General features: G+C 43.4%; 1 protein-coding gene across 3 annotated transcripts in view; it reads left to right on the forward strand.

Annotated features, from left to right (window-relative positions):
- Positions 1-19,228, forward strand: part of LOC110530223 (period circadian protein homolog 2) — a 31,479-nt gene extending 12,251 nt beyond the window's left edge. The window contains exons 6-20 of one of the 3 annotated variants that reach the window (XM_021613119.2): positions 550-601; positions 1,004-1,146; positions 1,295-1,373; positions 1,492-1,598; positions 1,711-1,864; positions 2,029-2,278; positions 2,396-2,504; positions 2,766-2,982; positions 3,264-3,385; positions 6,114-6,377; positions 6,573-7,489; positions 10,542-10,779; positions 11,079-11,319; positions 13,237-13,387; positions 13,542-19,228. In XM_021613119.2, the coding sequence (XP_021468794.2) occupies positions 550-601; positions 1,004-1,146; positions 1,295-1,373; positions 1,492-1,598; positions 1,711-1,864; positions 2,029-2,278; positions 2,396-2,504; positions 2,766-2,982; positions 3,264-3,385; positions 6,114-6,377; positions 6,573-7,489; positions 10,542-10,779; positions 11,079-11,319; positions 13,237-13,387; positions 13,542-13,553 (3,056 nt within the window). In that variant the 3' untranslated portion in view covers positions 13,554-19,228. Of the gene's footprint in view, positions 1-549; positions 602-1,003; positions 1,147-1,294; positions 1,374-1,491; positions 1,599-1,710; positions 1,865-2,028; positions 2,279-2,392; positions 2,505-2,765; positions 2,983-3,263; positions 3,386-6,113; positions 6,378-6,572; positions 7,490-10,541; positions 10,780-11,078; positions 11,320-13,236; positions 13,388-13,541 lie in introns of all 3 variants that reach the window. The other 2 variants (XM_021613118.2, XM_021613120.2) reach the window with 2 other exon arrangements.
- The last annotated feature ends 1,123 nt before the right edge of the window (positions 19,229-20,351 follow it).

Consider the following 20,351-nt stretch of genomic DNA (forward strand, 5'->3'; position numbering starts at 1 on the left):
CTACATCACACATGCACTAAAGGCATATGGTAGGATGGAAAAAGAGAACATGCTTGTTTACCCATTAAATCTGGCTATAAGAGTCCCATTTTAAATATATAGCATTTCTCGAGACACTCTTCAGTCAAATCCCATGTAGTTATAATGATCAGAAAAGTCATCCATTTCAAACAGCACAAGCGAAGCCGTTGCTGGTAAAACATGAATGTACCTGTATAAGAGTCCAGTTGTCCCCACCCTAATCAAAACAATGACAGATTCCAGCGAAACCAGTCAATACAGGGGGTTAACCAGAGCTTGGAAAACATACATAGTGTATGCATTGAAGCAAGGGCACCAGATAAGACACCGATCTTCTCTCCTACTCTAAATGGAGCGTATCTTTGTCCTGTATTCATCTTGTACATTTCTCTGAATAGGTGTGTTGTTGAAAGCTGATGTGACTCGTGAAATAGTATCTCAGTTGAATGAAGAGGGTCGGCATTGAGCCAATAAAGTAGACATATTTTGAATTAAAACCATTTTCATCCTCCCCTCCTCCCCTTTCAGAGTCATCCCGGTCGGACTGCATGCAGGAAAAATCGTTCTTCTGTCGGATCAGGTGTGTGTGTGTGTGGCTGCGTCCGTGAGTCAGCTGCTCTCCATGTTTCTATTCATTCCCTCTTTCCAGTTTAAATTTGTTTGATTCTCGGCTGGTTTCATAAACAGGAAGCTCTCGCTTTTTTCTCTGACACACACGTACACATTTACATGCACACACACACACACACACACACACACACACACACACACACTATTCACAGTTGCTGTTAAAGTAGATCTACAGCTCAACTCTGCCCCCAAGAGGCAGAAAAACACCCAAGCAGCAACTCAATCTGTGAAATAGATGCTAATGAAGTGAGTCACTGACACAGCTGACAATCATAAGGACACTATATTTTCATGGTTTTGTTGCTGCTTTAGTGACTTGCTGACTTTGTCCTCTCTCTCCTGTGTTCTGTAGTGGGGGTAAGGAGTGTGAGGGGGACCTGCAGTACTACCCATTCTGTATGACCCCCTACCTGATGAAGGTGCAGGATAAGGTCCATTCTGAGGACCAGTTCTGCTGCCTCCTACTGGCTGAGAAGGTGCACTCCGGATACGAGGGTAAGGACCAATGATAATGTCGTCACAATGCCGGAGTCGTGACTGTTTGAATACTTTTGAAACTGCATCCTCAGTAGTGTATATTAGTGAAATAGGTATATGTGAAATATAGTGTGTGGGAACAGTAGCGTTTTCATTTTGCCTACAGCTCCCAGAATCCCTAGTGACAAGCGCATCTTCACCACCACACACACTCCTAGCTGTGTGTTCCAGGATGTGGATGAGAGGTGAGACACATTTGCACTTTTTTTTCCCATACACTTTTGTTTTTATCCGACAGAAGAGTACAGTGCTTTTATGAAACCTATAGGCTGACTCACAAAGTTATTGTTTTTTGCCTTTCAGAGCTGTTCCACTTCTTGGGTACTTCCCCCAGGATCTGATTGGCACCCCAGTCCTTCTTCTCATGCATCCCGATGACAGGCCTGTCATGTTGGCCATTCACAAGAAGAGTAAGAGAAACTAGAACACACTTTCTAACATACTACTATAATAATAGAATATATTCCATTTTAGCTTTACTCCGTCTTTTGCTGACGTCTATGTCCTCTCTCCTACCCATAGTCCTTCAGTACGCTGGCCAGCCGTTCGACCACTCCCCCATCAGGTTCTGCACGCGGAACGGAGAGTACGTAATCGTCGACACCAGCTGGTCCAGCTTCGTCAACCCCTGGAGCCGCAAGGTCTCCTTCGTTATCGGGAGGCACAAAGTCCGCATGTGAGTGTCTGCACAGCACAATGTTTTCTATCTTGACACTACTCTCTGCCCAGCACTATTTTGTGTTATCTTGGCACAATTTTTTTGAAATAGACAGAAAAAAATCTCTAATATAAGAAGCCTGTATGACTGAATAAGGATAATGTAGTTGTTCCCACTTCTAGAGGCCCGGTGAATGAGGATGTGTTTGTGTCCCCGCTCCCTGCCCTCATGGAGACTATGGACTCTGAAGTCCAGGAGATCACTGAGCAGATCCACAGATTGCTACTACAGCCGGTGCACAACACTAGCTCCAGTGGCTACGGTAGTGTGGAAAGCAACGACCACCTTGCAGCATCTCAGGTGATGACCAGCGAGGGCAGCCCAAGCAGGACACACATCGAGGAGGAGGGGGAGAGCAGCTGGGCCAAACCTGTAAGTACCCTCTCTGTCACACTCTTTTCCCTGTCTTATCACTCGCTCTCACTCTCTCTTTTACCTCTCTCTCCCTCTCTGTGATAGTGAACATGTCTCTTCTCTCCTCCCCAGCAGAGGTCATTCCAGGAGATCTGTAAAGGTATCCACCTCCAGAAGAGTCAGGAACAGCAGATCTACCAAGCCTCCTCCTCAGCCATGCCTGAGACCAAGAAGAGCCCTGGCAGTAAGTCAAACAAGCAAACCAGCACAGAAATATTTACAGTCTGCAGGAAGCATAGAGATATGTTCGCATGTGCATTGGATAATGTGAACTGGGGAGTGTACATGTGTGTGAATGTACAGATATGAATGCACTTCTGTGTGTTGGAAGAGATGTAGAAAACACACATATCCATGGGTGTAGTTCATGGGTGTAGTTTGGCGTATACAGAACGTACAAATCCATGCCCATCCCAGTCTTGACACACTCCCTTTTCCCCAGCAGAGTTACTCCAGAAGAGTCCAGCAGGGGTGCGTTCCAAGGAATCTGCAGCCCCTGTGGCCCCTCTGAATTGGAGGGACAGTGGGGTCAGTGCTGGGGTCAGTGGGCTGAGCCTGGAGGACAGCAGCAGCAGGACTGCAGTACAGGAGGAGCAGCTGGCCTTCAACGACCAGACGGTCTACTCCTACCAACAGATCAGCTGTCTGGACAGTGTCATCAGGTCAGAACAACTACTAACTAGTCACCTATTCATCTTGCTAATCACGTATCTGTACATCTCTCTGGTCATCTAGCCTATTTATAGTCTTGGATCTTTTGTCTATTAATCTAGTTGTCCTCTTATGGGCATTGTTTCTGGGTAGGTAGTTACTGCTACCCAATGTACTTACTGCTACCCAATTACATGATAGTAGTTACATCATGGGCTATTGTTTTTGATTAAGATATAAAGTTAATCAGTCTTTCATCCTTCTGTGTGCATCTCTCTCCCTCTCTGGGCAGATATCTAGAGGGCTGTAATGTTCCCATCACTATGAAGAGGAGGTGCCACTCTTCTGACAACACTATGTCCTCAGATGAGGACAAGCAGAAAGGAGGGGACAATCCCATGCAATTATCTGAAGGTACGTTCTACCACTGGTCGTAATCTATTTTTACTTTATCACTCCATTAATAAAAGATGTTCAACAATTGACTTCGGTATTATTGCTAGAGTATGATGTTTAATGTATCCTATATTGCAAGTGAACTCTTCTACGCCACTATTATTTTTTACCAGTCGGAATTAGAATGCAAGGTAGTGAGTGGGAGAACAGACGGACCGGACCGCGCGTTAAATTAGAAAGCAAATCTATTTTTCTCACGTCTACACAAAGTATTGCTAGTAAAATGAGCCGATAAATTGCCAGAAAATAAACTTGTTTGTGCATTGTTACGTCTGGATTTGTGACATGTATATTTAAGTGTTGATAATGGGTCGTTACTATAACAACAATACTGCCAGTGCCAAAAATACATATTTGAAAACAATAACGTTATACCTACTTGTGTTGATTTTGATCACAGGCATAAAGCCTAGGCAGGCTAAGAGAGAATACTGCCATGTAGAAAGAACGAGACTAGCTAAATTCTTTATAAACTCATCGGGTGTATTAGCTAGTTCTTGACCAAACATAACAACTGATTAGAGCAGGCAGGTACGGTGGCTCCCGTAGCACATGTAAGGTGAGTCATAAGGAACATAACAATAATTCACAAGGGCTACATAGCAAACGTAACAAATACGACTGTTTGTTATGGATTATTGTGACAATTAAATTGGCATACGCGTTAATGTGTATTGACGCTCTCTACTCTCACACAAACATTTTGACGCCTTTGGCTCCGGTGTGATTTGTACTTAAATTAGATGTCTCATTCTAGATGGAACCTGCAAACTTCTAATTCAAATTAAAGATACCTGTGGGATGAATTGAATTTAAAACAAATAATACTGCTAGATTAATAGTCACAGATACACTGATTTGTTATAGTGTGACAATGTTGAAAATGTGTTGGTTGGAAAACACCCTGCAGATTCTGTCTGGCTCCACATACACATACCAATTTATCAAAATATCAGTATTTATATTTAAACTCCTTTATACTGAACAAAATATAAACGCAACATGTAAAGTGTTGGCCCCATGTTTCATGAAATAAACGATCACAGAAATGTTCCATATGCACAAAAAGCTTATTTCTCTCAACATTGTTTTAGAGAATTTGGCTACAAGTCCAACTGGCCTCACACCACAGACCACGTGTATGGCGTCGTGTGGGCGAGCGGTTTGCTTATGTCAACGTTGTGAACAGAGTGCCCCATGGCGAACAGAGTGCCCCATAGCATAAGCTACAGATAACGAACACAAATGCATTTTATCGATGGCAATTTGAATGCACAGAGATACCGTGACAAGATCCTGAGGCCCATTGTGTCATTCATCCTCTGCCATTACCTCATGTTTCAGCATGATAATGCACGGCCCCATATTGCAAGGATTTGTACACAATTCCTGGAAGCTGAAAATGCCCCATTTATTCCATGGCCTGCACACTCACCAGACATGTCACCCATTGAGCAGGTTTGGGATGCTCTGGATCGACGTGTACGACAGTGTGTTCCAGTTCCCGCTAATATCCAGCAACTCCGCACAGCCATTGAAGAGGAGTGGGACAACTTTTCACAGGCCACAATAAACAGCATGATCAGCTGTTTGCATGAGGCAAATGGTGGTCACTCCACATACTGACTGGTTAACCAAACAGATGCATATCTGTACTCCCAGTCATAGATTAGAGCCTAATTAATTAATTTCAACTGACTGATTTCCTTATATGAACTGTAACTTAGTATAATCTTAAGTTTTTGCATGTTGCGTTTTATATTTTGTCCACTGTAGTTTAAAGACTAATTTATTTGTAAAGACTCATTGAGTTTAAATACTCATGTAGTTTAAAGACTCATTCAGTTGAAAGACTATCAGTCTCACCAAGGCTCTGTTGGACAGGTCACCAACTGAATCAGACACAGCCAAACTCTCTCTTTTGTCTATCTCTCTATAATCTGCATTTATGGGACTTTACATGTGACTCTCCAAGTCACCCTCCCTCAGTCTCTCCCTGTCACCCTGGCAGACCCTGCACTGTTTAAGCATCAGCCTGGTCTAACCCCTGTGCGTGACGTCATCGCAGACATAACAACAGACGCTACGACCTCAGCCACAGGGGCAGTGGGCTCCTCCCTGGCGGCCCTCGCTGGGCCACCGTGCGGCAAAGCCGAGAGCGTGGTGTCAGTAGCAAGCCAGTGTAGCTACAGCAGCACCGTCGTGCATGTAGGAGATAAGAAACTGCAGCCCGGGTCAGGTATACACTACGGGGACATTGACATGTCTCATTCTACTCTTCTGTTCTACTCTTTTTGGTCTTCAGTTTGTGGTGGTGGGGTTGTGTTTGGGAGTGGGGACTGTGTGGGTCCGTGCGTGCGTAGGTACATGGGTGTGTGTGTTGTATGGATGTAGCTTGATGTTGTGTAATGTATCAGATTTATTTGACAATATTCAGAGATTCACAGTCGTCTGGTTCCTCAAGACTATACCATGATGTATGTTATACCAAAGCTATGTGTCTAAATGCGCTGTGCATTATACCATTCTCTCTGCATCTCTGCTTCCCTGTAATGAATATTAATGTATATATGTTTATCAATGTTGCTAAGGGTATTACACCGTCTCATCTCTGTATGTCCTGAGCAGTTGGGTGTTTCATGTATATGTTGTATAATTGCTTCTCTGTCTGTTTTTCCCTGTACAGAGATCGTAGATGTATCTGTGGCTCGGGTTGAGGTGGAGGGGGGCAGCCAGACTCCTGGGCCTCCCCCCAATGCTGTTTCACCTCCCAGCCTGGAGAGGGAGCCCTATAAGAAGCTCGGTCTGACCAAACAGGTCCTAGTAGCCCACACCGTGAAGGAGGAGCAGACCTTCCTGTGTCGCTTCAGGGAACAGAGGGGAGTCCAGGCCTTCCAGGCCAACTGTTCCCAATACCTGGAGCGCCAGAAGGGACAGGGTGCCGCTGATGGTACAGTAGCAAACATGTTCTACACACATTACAATACAAACTCAGTATAGGTTGTTAGACTTGGGCTAGTACAATTCAACACAGACACACACAGTACCTTAATAATGTTCTCATACACTCAACCTCTCACAGTCAAATACATAATGTAATCACACCCTCTTTTTGTCCCTTTCCCCTCGCTGTCCCCTTCTCTAGCTCTGCCCGCTGTGCGCCCATGCACGCAGGCCGAGCCCGCTGCCCGCCGAAGTGGGCGCAACAAGAAGACCAAGTCTAAACGGGTGAAACAGAACGAGTCGTCCGACAGTTCCGTGTCTCATAGGAGAAGACAGCCGCAGCCCCGACCCCACCTCCTCAACCAGGGCCTCAACCAGACCTCCTGGTCCCCCTCCAACACTTCCCAGTCCACTTTGCTGCCCCTGGCTTACCCCACCGTGGTGCCAGTCTACCCCCTCCAGGTCTACACTGGGGCGGGCACCATGGCTGGCACCATGCCTACCCGCCCAGAGAATTCATTGGCAGGCTTTGGTGACTGCCAGGGCAACCAGGATCCCCAGTGCCCGCCACCAAACATCCAGCCCTCGCCCTTCTCTACTCCCATGGTGACCCCCGTGGTGGCTCTGGTTCTCCCCAGCTGCATGTTCCCTCAAATGGGAAGCGGGGCTCCAGGACAACAGCCTTTCTACCAGGCCGAGAAAGCCGGCTACCCCTCTCAGTCACAGCCCTTCCACCCACAGACATCCCTCACCTTACCTGCTCATGTTCCTTTCCCGGCTCAGCCACAGGCCTTTCCCCTACTGACGGCCTTCCCGATCCCCGCCCAGCCTTTCTCACTCTCCATGCCCATGGAGGCTCCCAAGCCACCTGGGGAAACCACCCAGTCTCGCTGCTCCCCGCATGGGACCATGGGCGGCAGGGACCAAGCGTCCTCCCCTCCACTGGTCCAATCATGGTGCAGCTCGCCCCTGCAGCTGGAGGAGATGTGGTGCTCCCTGGAGAGACAGGACCGCATGGTGGTGGTGCCCTCCGTTGGCACACAAAGGAATAACACCGTCAACATGAAGGGAGGGAGCATGGTCTGCCAAGCCATGGAGAAGGTCAAGGAGCTTCAGCAGGTATGATACTCATTTTCAAGTCGTACGGGATACACATGGTATGCGCAATCCAACAAAATTCTTACTTGCAGGTTATTTCTCCACAACGCAAGAAATAGTAAAAGATAAGAATACGAACATAAAGTAAATAGTTCAGTAGAATATAATCATTTTTTTTAGCATAAGTATAATACAGGAAGGCACAATTTATAGTCCAATATTTACATGTGTATTGGGGATGTGTGGATTGGGGGGCAAATGTTTAAATTGTTCAGTATTTAGTAAAAATAATTAGTGGCAGCAGTAGGTGTGTGTGAGTGTTTATCTGTGTGGGTGTGTATCTGTTCGGGTGTGAGTGTACAGTACCAGTAAAAAGTTTGTATTCTTCTTTATTTTTTTGTATTTTTTTGGGGGGGGGGTCTTTATTTGTACTTTTTGGGGGGGGCGTGGGGTTCTTTATTTTGACTATTCTGCATTTTTTTTTATTACTTAATGAAGACATCAAAACTATGAAATGCCACATATGGAATCATGTAGTAACCACAACCTCATCTAGTTTATGCAAATTGTATTGAATCATTAAAAAGGTGTACAATTCCGACATCCTGTGTGAAGTAACTGTGCTGTCACGCCCTGGTCTTAGTATTGTGTGTTTTCTTTATTTATTTGGTCAGGCCAGGGTGTGACGGGTTTTTTATGTGGTGTGTTTTGTCTTGGGGTTTTTCGTACGTATTGGGATTGTGGCTTAGTGGGGTTTTCTAGCATAGTCTATGGCTGCCTGGAGTGGTTCTCAATCAGAGGCAGGTGTTTATCGTTGTCTCTGATTGGGAACCATATTTAGGCAACCATATTCTTTGAGTGTTTCGTGGGTGATTGTTCCTGTCTCTGTGTTTGGTTTGCACCAGTATAGGCTGTTAGGGTTTCGTGGTACGTTTCTTGTTTTTGTATTGTTTTTGTATTGTTTGTTTTTCATCGTCATTAAATATGTATCAAGAATACCACGCTGCATTTTTGTCCGACTCTCCTTCGACGGAAGAAAACCGTAACATGTGCTGCCATGTCAAAGTGCAAAAATCCAAAAGTCTCCTGGCTAAAATGTTACGTCTAAAGCATTGTGTCTCCAACTACTATCATGGAATATAGTGTGCTCTAGGCTGAAGTGTTGCAGTGACGAGGTAGGATAACATCGCAACTCTCCACAAAATATAACTTACTGTAGTTACTGTAATTACAGACCTCTGTCTATCCATCTCTCGTAGTGGGACAATATCTTCTCTGGTTCAGGCTGTTGAAGAGCTCCAGACTGCTTTTCAGTCACTGCAGGCCTCCCTATATGGTCTCAAACTGGTCTTGAATATACAAAACACTAAATTCATGACCTAGAACTCTGCCAGAGAACGTTAGCATTTTCACATCTGGTGGCTTTATCCATTGAAGAAGGGTCATCCCACAAATACCTAGGTATTTGGTTGGATGACCAGTTGTCCTTTAAAGTTAATGTGGATTATCTTGTGACAAAGCTTGAATTGAAATTGGGTTTTTATTTTCGTAATAAGGCTTGCTTCCCGCTTATGACTAGAAAGAAGCTTGTTCAGGCCACTTTTCTCTCTGTAATTGATTATGGTGTCTTGTTGTATGTGCATTCAACCTCCTCCGTCTTACAGAGACTGCACTCTGTTTACCATGCAACCTCCTCCGTCTTAGAGACTGCACTCTGTTTACCATGCAACCTCCTCCGTCTTACAGAGACTGCACTCTATTTACCATGCAACCTCCTCCGTCTTAGAGACTGCACTCTGTTTACCATGCAACCTCTTCCGTCTTACAGAGACTGCACTCTGTTTACCATGCAACCTCCTCCGTCTTACAGAGACTGCACTCTGTTTACCATGCAACCTCCTCCGTCTTACAGAGACTGGACTCTGTTTACCATGCAACCTCCACCGTCTTACAGAGACTGGACTCTGTTTACCATGCAACCTCCTCCGTCTTACAGAGACTGCACTCTGTTTACCATGCAACCTTGCGCTTTATTACAAATGCCAAGTCACTCACTCACCATTGTACCAAATGGTGGGTTGGACCTCACTTTATATGAGCATAAAGATACATTTGTATGTGTTCATCTACAAAGCCCTTGTTGGTAAACTCCCTCTTTACCTCTATACTCTGGTCTCCTTCACCAACAGCAGTTACCACACCCGGTCTGCTAGGTGATTGTGTCATGCGGTGGGTAACTGGTGCAGTGAGATCAGGCGCAGGAAAGCAGAGGTGAGTGTACAAGGTATTTCATCCCACGACAGCACCAGTACACAGACAATACTTAAGGTGCGGAGAAATACCGGTCACTCGAAAATAACGGGCGTAAATACATAACCCAGCAATCAATAACCAGCCGTCAAGAACCGACATGAACAATCAATAAACACGCACACTAACATGTGGGAAACAGAGGGTTAAATAATGAACATGTCATTGGGGAATAGAAACCAGGTGTGTAGAAGACAAAACAAATGGAAAATGAAAAGTGGATCGGCGATGGCTAAAAGACCGGTGACGTCGACCACCGAACGCCGCCCGAACAAGGAGAGGGACCGTCTTCTGCGGAAGTCGTGACAGGTTGCTACTTAAAGTCCCCAGGACATTCACAGTATGAGGCAAGACTGCCTTCTCTTCTTGTGCCCCAGACGCATGGAATAGTCTACAATTCATGCTTCATCTAGATATGTTAGTGCCACTGAATTAATTAAAAATATTGATGGGAGACTGTTACAGAGGCGTGTAAATGCTTTTTTTTAGGCTGGATCACATTGTTGTATGTTTTAATTATGTAATGTATTGATTGTTGCTGACATCTTGGCCAGGTCTCCCTTGAAAATGAGACTCTGGGTCTCAATGGGCTTTTCCTGGTTAAATAAATATGACTGAGTCGCTTCTAAACCTTGAGGGAGAAGTGAAAGAGGAGAGTCGCAAAAAAACAAAGGATGGGACTGATGACCGAAGAAAGGGAGCAATACGACTTGAAAGTGGAGCTTCTGTTTGTTGACCTTATCCTTTGGCTTCTGTCTTGCAGGTGGGCTCGCCGGGCAACGGTAACCATAGCGACGTCAATTCATCATCGAGTGACCTGCTGGACATCCTGCTCCATTCAGACTCTCGTTCAGGCATCAGCTCAGGCACTTCCGGGTCCATGGGTTTCAGCTCTAATGGCTGCGGAACCTCAGCTAGAACGTCTAACAGCAGAATGTCTAATAACAGCCGAACGTTGGGATGTGGAACGTCAGCTAGCGGAGTATCTGGCAGTGGCACAGGTCTGTACACACACCTACCCTAGCCTTATTGTACATTTGTTAGAATTATTTTCCTATTATATACCAGTCACTTCCACTGTACCAAACCTCACTCCTGTAACTGTCTTGGGGGTTTACATATTTGATCAACAAGGTTGGCAGAACAAGAACGAACACAAGATAGAAGGACATTAACATGGCAGCATGACATTACATCCAGCAGTTTGTTGCTTCATGTATGAAGCACTTGAGACCAGAACGCTGGTGCTTCTGAGGTAAGAGATCCTAACTCTGTTTTGTGCGTTCATTCACCCCCACAGTAAGCAGCAGCCACACAAGCAACAACAGCAGCAACTACTTTGGCACCGTGGACTCCTCCCAGAACAGCTGCCAGCAGGTCAAAGTGCGCTCCAGCGGCGGGAGTGGTGGTAGCGCTAGCGAGGGGCGGCCAATGGAGGTAGAGGAAAGCCAATATGACAAGTATGTACTGCAGGATCCGCCGTGGTTAGTCACCGCCAACGCTGACGACAAGGTCATGCTGACCTATCAGATGCCCTCCCGGTGAGTGGGAGGAGACAGGAGAGAGGCGGCACGCAATGTGCCTTGGAATATGAGAAAGTTGTCTGTGAATGCATATCTGGGTCAGTTTGGGATTTTTGAAGGGGTGGGCTTAGGGGAAGGATAAGGGGAGGGTAAACTGATCCTAGATCTGTGACCACAGACAACTTCTACCCAGAGCATGAGTCCTAGTGCAATGTTTCCCAAAATGATGAGTGCCCATGAATGCTGGGGTTAGAAATATTTGTTGGTTTTGATTTGGTTTATTTATTTACACATTTTTCAGATGGAACACAGCATCTTTGGGAAATACATTGCACAGCACACATTGCACAGCATAGATACTACCCACTCCCTTCCACTCCCACCTACTCCGTCCCTGTATTTATGTCCACAATGGATCCCAAAAATCTATGTATGTTTGTGTGATGCATCTTATGATGATGAAAGCGTATGAGGTCTTTTGTTGCTGGCTTGCAGTTCTAATGTATGCCTATAAGATGGGGCACTTGCACAAGTTGTCAGGCAAAGTGGGTTGAGAGAAAATGTGTGATTTCTTCAAGGCTAGTTTTGAATTATTCCAGATATCATATCTAGTGGACCCTGGAGATCAGTTCAACATCAGCTACACTACCGTTCAAAAGTTTGGGGTCACTTAGAAATGTCCTTGTTTTTGAAAGAAAAGCTTATTTTTTTTGCCCATTACAATAACATCACATTTTGATCAGAAATACAGTGTAGACATTGTTAGTGTGTTAAATGACTATTGTAGCTGGAAACGGAGGATTTTTTAAAATGGAATATCTACAGAGGCCCATTGTCAGCAACCATCACTCCTGTGTTCCAATAGCACGTTGTGTTAGCTAATCCAAGTTTATCATTTTAAAAAGGCTAATTGATCATTAGAAAACCCTTTTGCAATTGCTAGCACAGCTTAAAACTGTTGTGTTGATTTAAAAAAGCAATAAAACTGGCCTTCTTTGGACTAGTTGAGTATCTGGAGCATCAGCATTTGTGGGCTTGATTACAGGCTCAAAATGGCCAGAAACAAATAACTTTCTTCTGAAACTCATCAATCTATTCTTGTTCTGAGAAATGAAGGCGAGAAGTTGCCAAGAAACTGAAGATCTCGTACAACGCTGTTTACTTCTCCCTTCACAGAACAGTGCAAACTGTCTCTAACTAGAAAAGAAAGAGGAGTGAGGCTGGTAACTCTAATGAACTTATCCTCTGCAGCAGAGTTAACTCTGGGTCTCCCTTTCCTGTGGTGGACCTCATGAGAGCCAGTTTCATCAAAGAGCTTGATGTTTTTTGCGACTGCACTGAAAGAAACTTTCAAAGTTCTTGAAATGTTCCGCATTGAGTGACCTTCATGTCTTAAAGTAATGATGGACTGTCGTTTCTCTTTGCTTATTTGAGCTGTTCTTGCCATAATATAGACTTTGTATTTTACCAAATAGGGCTATCTTCTGTATTCCACCCCTACCTTCTCACAACACAACTGATTGGCTCATATACATTAAGAAGGAAAGAAATTCCACAAATTAACTTTTAACAAGGCACACCTGTTAATTGAAATGCATTCCATATGACCTCATGAAGCTGGTTGAGAGAATGCCAAGAGTGTGAAAAGCTGTCATCAAGGCAAAGGGTGGCTACTTTGAAGAATCTCAAATATAAAATATATTTTGATTTGTTTAACACTTTTTTTGGTTACTACATGATTTCAGATGTGTTATTTCATAGTGTTGATGTCTTCACTATTATTCTACAATGTAGAAAAGAGTTTTAAAAAATCAAGAAAAACCCTTGAATGAGTAGGTGTGTCCAAACTTTTGACTGGCACTGTATGTCTTTCACCTGGTCATATAAGTCACATAGTTCAGTATACCGAGTGTGTATGTTCCTTGGTCTACTCAGGGGCATCGACTGTGTGCTTAGGGAAGACCGAGAGAAGCTACGTGTGATGCAGAAGAGCCAGCCGTGCTTCACCGGGGAGCAGCAGATAGAACTGGGGGAGGTCCACCCCTGGATGAGGAGAAGAGGGCTGCCCAAGGTCATGGACGCCAAGGTGAGCTCTCTTTCTCTATCTCTTTCCCCCCTCTCTCGTTCTCACAATCACGATCTTCCTTTCTCTCTCTCTCTTTTACACTACAGGCAGCCATTCACATTTGTCAAAAGCAAGTCTGAAAGTAACTAACAGAAATGTGTTGTTTTTTGTTAAGTGTGGGCTGTGAGGAGGACACTCCAGAGGTGGTGTTGTCTGAGGAGCAGCCTGGCCTGGATATGGGAGACACAGAGACTGAGGAGGTCAGCCCCTACAGGAAGCCCGGCGAGGAGCCCTTTAACATGGACACCTGTCCCTCTTCTGGCCTTGGATCATAACAGCCACATCCATTCTGCCCCTGTTAATTGTAGCAGCATCACCTCCGCAAAAGGCTCATTCTCAAGCGACATCAATTATTCACCAAGTCCCACCCTCAGCTGTTCCATACAAGACCATTTTTTTTATTTTACCAGGCAAGTCAGTTAAGAACAAGTTATTATTTACAATGACAGCCTACCGGGTGAACAGTGGGTTAACTGCCTTGTTCAGGGACAGAACGACAAGATTTTTACATTGTCAGCTTGAGGATTCGATCCAGCAACCTTTCGGTTACTGGCCCAACGCTCTAACCACTAGGCTACCTGCCACCCCATATTAGACTGCCTAGTACCGCTTGCACCCTGCGGGTACAAACCTTTTCTACAACAAACTAAACTGTATTGAAATTCTGCTACAGCCTGAGAGACCAGGGAACATACAGACTGTTACATCCCACCTGGTCAATTCATTTTCAGTGTGTGTGTGTGTGAGAGAGAGAGAGGAGAAAAAGAAGAGTGAGTTAGTGTGTCCACAACACAGTTCATGTTCTATCAATTGTTTTTTCACTTATTGAAATTAATGTTTTCATTGAAAACGTTTTGACTGTAGTAGTCTTCTATTTGTTTTAATTTAGAGCCCTGGGGCTAGCGTCAACATTTTAACACTGATGCTCCCAATTTAAAGAAGTTAGGAGCACCACATGAAATGTAGGAGCACCAGAATATATTGTGTTTTATTGTAATACAGCCTATATTGGGCCTATACGAATTCAATGTACTTTTGAGGGACATGGTTTTCCCTAAAAACTAATGTAACATGTAAGAAATGAATTTATTGTAAAAGCTAAAAATATATAACCTTTATTTAACCAGGTAGGCCAGTTGAGAACAAGTTCTCATTTATCAACTGCACCCTGGCAAAATGTTGAAAGGAATAACTGTCATTGAAATTACAAAGTAATGTGTGGAATATTAGGTTTCTACATTGTGTAAAAGCACTATTGAGATGCATTACATTGAAAATTGTATACTGTCTCTTCAAAAACGGCAGAAGATCTGACATTCATGATTTTCTACTGTCCCTGATCTCCTGAAGAAGCTATCCCTTTTCCTTTCTTTCTATGCCCCCAAATGTTTGGATATACTGGTAACGTTCCCAGGTTGTTAGCTAGCTAACCAATGAGGTAACATGACTGAAGTGTAAACAAATGGATAACGACATGGTTTATGAATGTAAAATGCGGTCCCAGCGACCCCGCTATATGAAGATAAAAATGCTGCGCCGGTATTATGGTTCAGATCTTTTGACGTAGGCCCGGTTTTCCAAAAGAATCTTAAGACTTAAGTTCATTGTTAGCACCATGGTGCTTAATGGTTCTAACGATGAATTCAACGTTAAGATGCTTTTGGGGAAACCCGAGGCACTGATTGAAATGGAAGCTTTCGCTGTGGTAATGGTGCAACCATGACTCTAAGGGCACTCGGGGAAAATACGTTAGAGCGAAGCATTATTACATCCCTTTATTTTCTTTCTTTTTTCCTAGGCCCACAGTGCTCCCAAAATAAAACTCCGGGTCACACAGCAAAATATTTTGTTGCATATCCAATATATAACATGATGATGATGTTATCTGTTTGTTGTTGAAAACACTTACAGGATTTCTAGTCTATTATGTTGGCTGACTAAAAGGTGTGGCAGAAGAGGCTTGTAGAGAAGTTGCTTTCTAGCTTGTGGTTGAATGTTCTCATAGAGCCCTTTCCAGTACACCACACACTGACAGATGTGCGTGACTCTTGACTGCAGTAAGAAAGCCATCACCATCTGTGCCCATTCAACATAGCCATGGTTGACCTTTTTAGTACTTATAACTTTATTGGGTTCTCATACACTTACAATTGATGTTTTAATTCTAAATGAAAAGTCGCTAAGATTTATATTTGGTTGTGATCTTTGCAAAATAAACATTTTGGATGCAGCAGTTGTTAGCCTGAATGCTAAAGCTCATTGACATAGGCTGTAGCAAAAGCTAAGCAAAGAGCCATTTTACTGGTGGTGTTTGTTTTTTTTTAACATTTAATGCAGTTGATTTGCGATGAGGACGCAAACATAATATTAAACAGGACATTCATACGAGCCTTAAAATCCAAACGTAGTGTGAAATGCACTCATAAGCAACATGTAAATAGTATTTTTTTTGCTGGCATTCTATAAGACGTCCCCCGTTTTTCTGTCATAAACTTACGCGCATCGCTCTCATGCGGCAATGTTTGCGCATTTGAGGAAAGAGTGTCCTAGGATCAGCTTTCCCAAACACAACACTAATAATTTTCCCAGTCGGTATTAGATAGGTGGTTACCTGGGATATAGGTTACCCTATTGGCTCAGAGGGAAAACTTGACATTTTTCAAACGCAATTTTCTTGTCTACTTGTTTTAGTCAATTACAAAACTACATTTAAGGAAAGTACAACATGTCTATTACTTTTCAACATTGCCTGCTCCCGAGCAGTCTCACTACTTAGAAAGACGTAAAATTGTAAGGGCTTCCCTCAAGCCTCTTTTCATGACGGTGCTAGCTAGCAGTCACATGAGTGAGTGCTACAGCTAGCTCGCCAAGACCAACAACCCAAACAAACAGACTATACAGCTACAAGTAGTGAGTGGAGTTAAGCAGACTACACTAAACAGGTTAAATGGCTTACCTGTGATGAAATGTTTGCCACACATATAGCTACGTGTACCTACTTGCAGGGGTGCAACTTTCACTGGGGACGGGGGGGGCATGACCCCACTTTCTGAAATTGCATTTTTGTCCCCTCCCCAGTTTTATCATTGCACTGTGATACAAAAAGCAGCATGGGTGTGCTTTAAGACCATGCGCACACCTCAGAGCGGTCGGGCAGGCTGTTTGGCAGTTTAATTTAGGACCACAGGACACCATAGAGCATGTAGAAACAGCTGTTGTCTGTGTGTGTTGTGGATACTCTTTATTTGACTGATGTAGCTGGAAAGGCAACTGCTGTTACATTTTTTTTTTAGTTTGTGTGACTGACATGCAGCCTTAGCTAATGCATTAATGTTACATGTTTCATCCCCTCTCGACTGAAATTGTGTCTGAAGGGATTGAACTACCTAGCAAGCTAATAGCTACCACAGACAGTTCAGCTCTAGCCTCTATCTATTGTATCTGTCAGGTAGCAGTATCTAACAGCTGAGGTGTGTTTGGAAAGGTTTTGAACCCTTTGTTTTGTCCTGTTTCAACAGAAATAAATTGACTTTGGTAGTTTTCGGCAGCTGATGTACCACCTGAGCTAGCCAAAAGTTGGCTAACGTTCGCTAGCTAACGAGCTCACTAACTTTAGCTATTATTTTTGCCTCAATCACACTAGACCTGAATCAAACGATGAAACCAGCAGCCAAACAATTGAAGACCGATATTCTGATGTTTTTTGAAAGTGCAATGTGAGCTTTTGTTAGTCAGAGCAATGTTACGTTATTTATGTCAGTTTCCTTAGCTAATTCCCTACTTTTCTATCTGGCCTGGTACAGCTCTAATGTTACAGGCTTCACTGTCATGGTGCACAGTCAGTACACAACACTATGCTCATCATGTCTTAGCAGGATCAGATGGTGACAGGTGGCCCTGCAGGGTCAGACAGCCAGGGAATACCAGTCTATGGAGCTCAGGTGATTTTTTTTTTTGCAGTATATTATAACAACCAGTGAATGGATACAACATTCCATCTTGAGTTGATGGCTAGGCTACAGTCTGGGACCTGGGAATAATGGTAATTTCAATGATTGAACCATTGATTCTATTCTTGGACAATATAATGTATAAAGGTATACCAAGGTAATTCTTTGTCATGCCTCATCTGAGCAGGATCAGGTGGTGACAGGGGTCTCAGCAGGGTCAGGCAACCAGAGAAGGCCGGTCTGTGACGGCGCTAAGGTGAACTTTTGCAGATGCAACACTTTAAAGGTGCAGCACGGTCATTCTGATGTCTGCATTGGCCATGCAGCATTTACGGTGACACGGCCTCTGCAGAAGTCCAGGCGTTCATACTTCTTGCGCTTCGCAGAGCAGCGCAGAGCTGTTGTGAAGGAAGTTGTCAAGGAAGTGAGTTTGTGTTTATACAGGACCTCCCGCCCTCACCTACCGTCAACAATCATGTCAATGCAGAGCTATACGGAGCCATCCGCATTGTTACAACATTTGAGAGGTGAACAGTGATGCAGTGCAGAGTGCAATTTGGCCTCTGCGTGCCTTCGGAGGCTTCGCAATTGTGTCACACCATCCATTCGGAGCCTCCGAACACATTTTCGGACCAAGCATAATATATTGGCTCTTATTCTCTCTGTGCAGCAAACACTGGACAATCCAGAAGCTTGAAACTATTTTAAGGGAGTCTGACAAACCTCTAAAATTGATAGAGGTTTTTCCAATGACACTAAACATGTCAAACAAAAATGTGAGGAAGACCTGAGAGACACTATTGATGATGATGAATTGATACAGATATGTTTGAATGCCCCAGTCTATAATTTTCTTACTCGTCATTATTCACTCATCATTCAGGATGATCCGTAATCATTGTAGAATCCACATTCATGTAGAAGTGTTTAGAAACATATTCTATTCTTATTTACAATAAAAGTGACCCCTGAAGGGTCATATTAGATTGTGTAGAAATGCCCCCCCCCCCCCCCCCCACACACACACCTATTTCTAAAACCAAAGTTGTGCCCCTGCCTACATGGACCCCGGGTCCCCACATTTCCCCGTCTCCCACACCGAATAGCCTGAAGCCACAGGGCTCTTCTCGTAGGCTTTAGTTCCTTACCTGGGAGCATTGCAAACCCTGGGTCAGGATTTTGTACCTGGTTACATGTACACTGAACAACACAGCATATTTTCAGCATTTTTGTTATTTAACAAAAGATCGACAACGATCTGTCTCTTTTACAATGAGGGTCTATATGAAAGTATGTTGGTTTTCCTCAGTTTGTTGCGGTGGTTGAGGGCAATTTCTTATTATTACCTGAATACCGACTGGGACTGTAGCGTTATCAGGCTTGCTGGCCTTGGAACTGTATTGCAATCAAAGCACTTTTTAATTTTTTTATTTCACCTTTATTCAACCAGGTAGGCCAGTTGAGAACAAGTTCTCATTTACAGCTGCGTAGTTTATTACATGGGCATAAAGCAATTGGAACAGATGTCGAAGGCATTTGTCAAGTCTATTCTTCAAAGATAAAGCATAACATTTAAAAAATGTGCGAACACTCTAAACACACAAATTGTCGACCTGCACTTTTCCTAAATTATTTCTGTACAGATTGTCTTGTATTTCTCTATATTTCTGTATTTATTGTGTTGTTGGATAGTCACTCTAAAATGTGGACATTTAAAAAAAAAGTGCTATTCTGTGTTGACAATGTTTAAAAATAAAAATGAAAGATTTCAATATATTTACACTTTTCTAGGCTACTCTTTGTGAAAACAAAAAAAATGCTATTCTGTGTTGACAATGTTTCAAAATAAAAATGAAAGATTTCAATATATTCACACTTTTCTATGCTACTTTATGAAATCACAATTTGAGGAATGTAATAAAATCAAGTAGGGGTTAATTTACATGTATTTATTTCATGCCAAATGTTAGGGTACATTTTTCGTGTTTGTGTTTATTCAGGAAGCAGGCCATTGTGGATATTAGGCCTAGTGGTTATTACCTTTCAGTGGAAATAGCCTATTGTCTATAAAGAAGGAGATCCGCTCCCAAGTGCTTATTTTGACGTTCACAACCTGCTATAACTTTAACCGAAAAGGCCCATTTTATGGTTTTCCTATCATTTCACTGCAACTCTTTCATCGTGGTTTTAGTTCTTTATTAATTAGGTTAATTTAGGTAGATGATTAATGGCACGCTCTTAATTTGAGAATTGAGAGGACCTCGGTAATAAGTAGGCCTACTTTGTGTGAACGACTTGAGCAGTTACAGAAATTGACCTTTGGTGAGATGATTGGCCATTTGAACCAGTATCTGTGCGTTAGAGACCTCTCTGACACCCAGAAAGCTCCGATTCAAACTCCCATTCAGCAGCTCTGCAAGCGTTATAATGTCAAAATACGTTCCTTGATCACCAAGTATGGATTTTCACTGAGCAACTATCTTCATTTACTCTCGTTACGACCAGTATGTACTTCCAAAAAGGTCTAAATATAAAATTGACAAGCAACCTAAAACGATGCCTATTCGGCACCTCCAAGCTCGGTATTTGGAAACGCACAGGTCGGAAGTCTACAACGGCTCCGAAGAGGCATTTTTTCGGTTGTATGTACATTTATCTTTGGACCTTTTTTGGATTTACTGGGAGTGAGTAAATGTAATGGGAGTGAGTAAATGGAAATAGTTTCTCAGCGAACCTCAATATTTGGTGTTCAAGGAACGTATTTTGACATTCTAACTTGCAGAGCTGCTGAATTGGAGTTTAAGTCGGAGCGTTCTGGGTTTATAGAGGTCTCTGACACAAAGATGGGCTACTGATTGAATTGGCCATATGCTCACTTCAGTAGCCTAGGCCTACACGTTCGAATGTGTGCCATTTCAAAATAGGCCTATCAACCACTGTAGGCTATTTTAGTATTTCCATTTCCCCCTGCAGTA

The sequence above is a fragment of the Oncorhynchus mykiss genome, chromosome 8 (assembly GCF_013265735.2).
Source record: "Oncorhynchus mykiss isolate Arlee chromosome 8, USDA_OmykA_1.1, whole genome shotgun sequence".
NCBI classification, from domain to species: domain Eukaryota; kingdom Metazoa; phylum Chordata; class Actinopteri; order Salmoniformes; family Salmonidae; genus Oncorhynchus; species Oncorhynchus mykiss.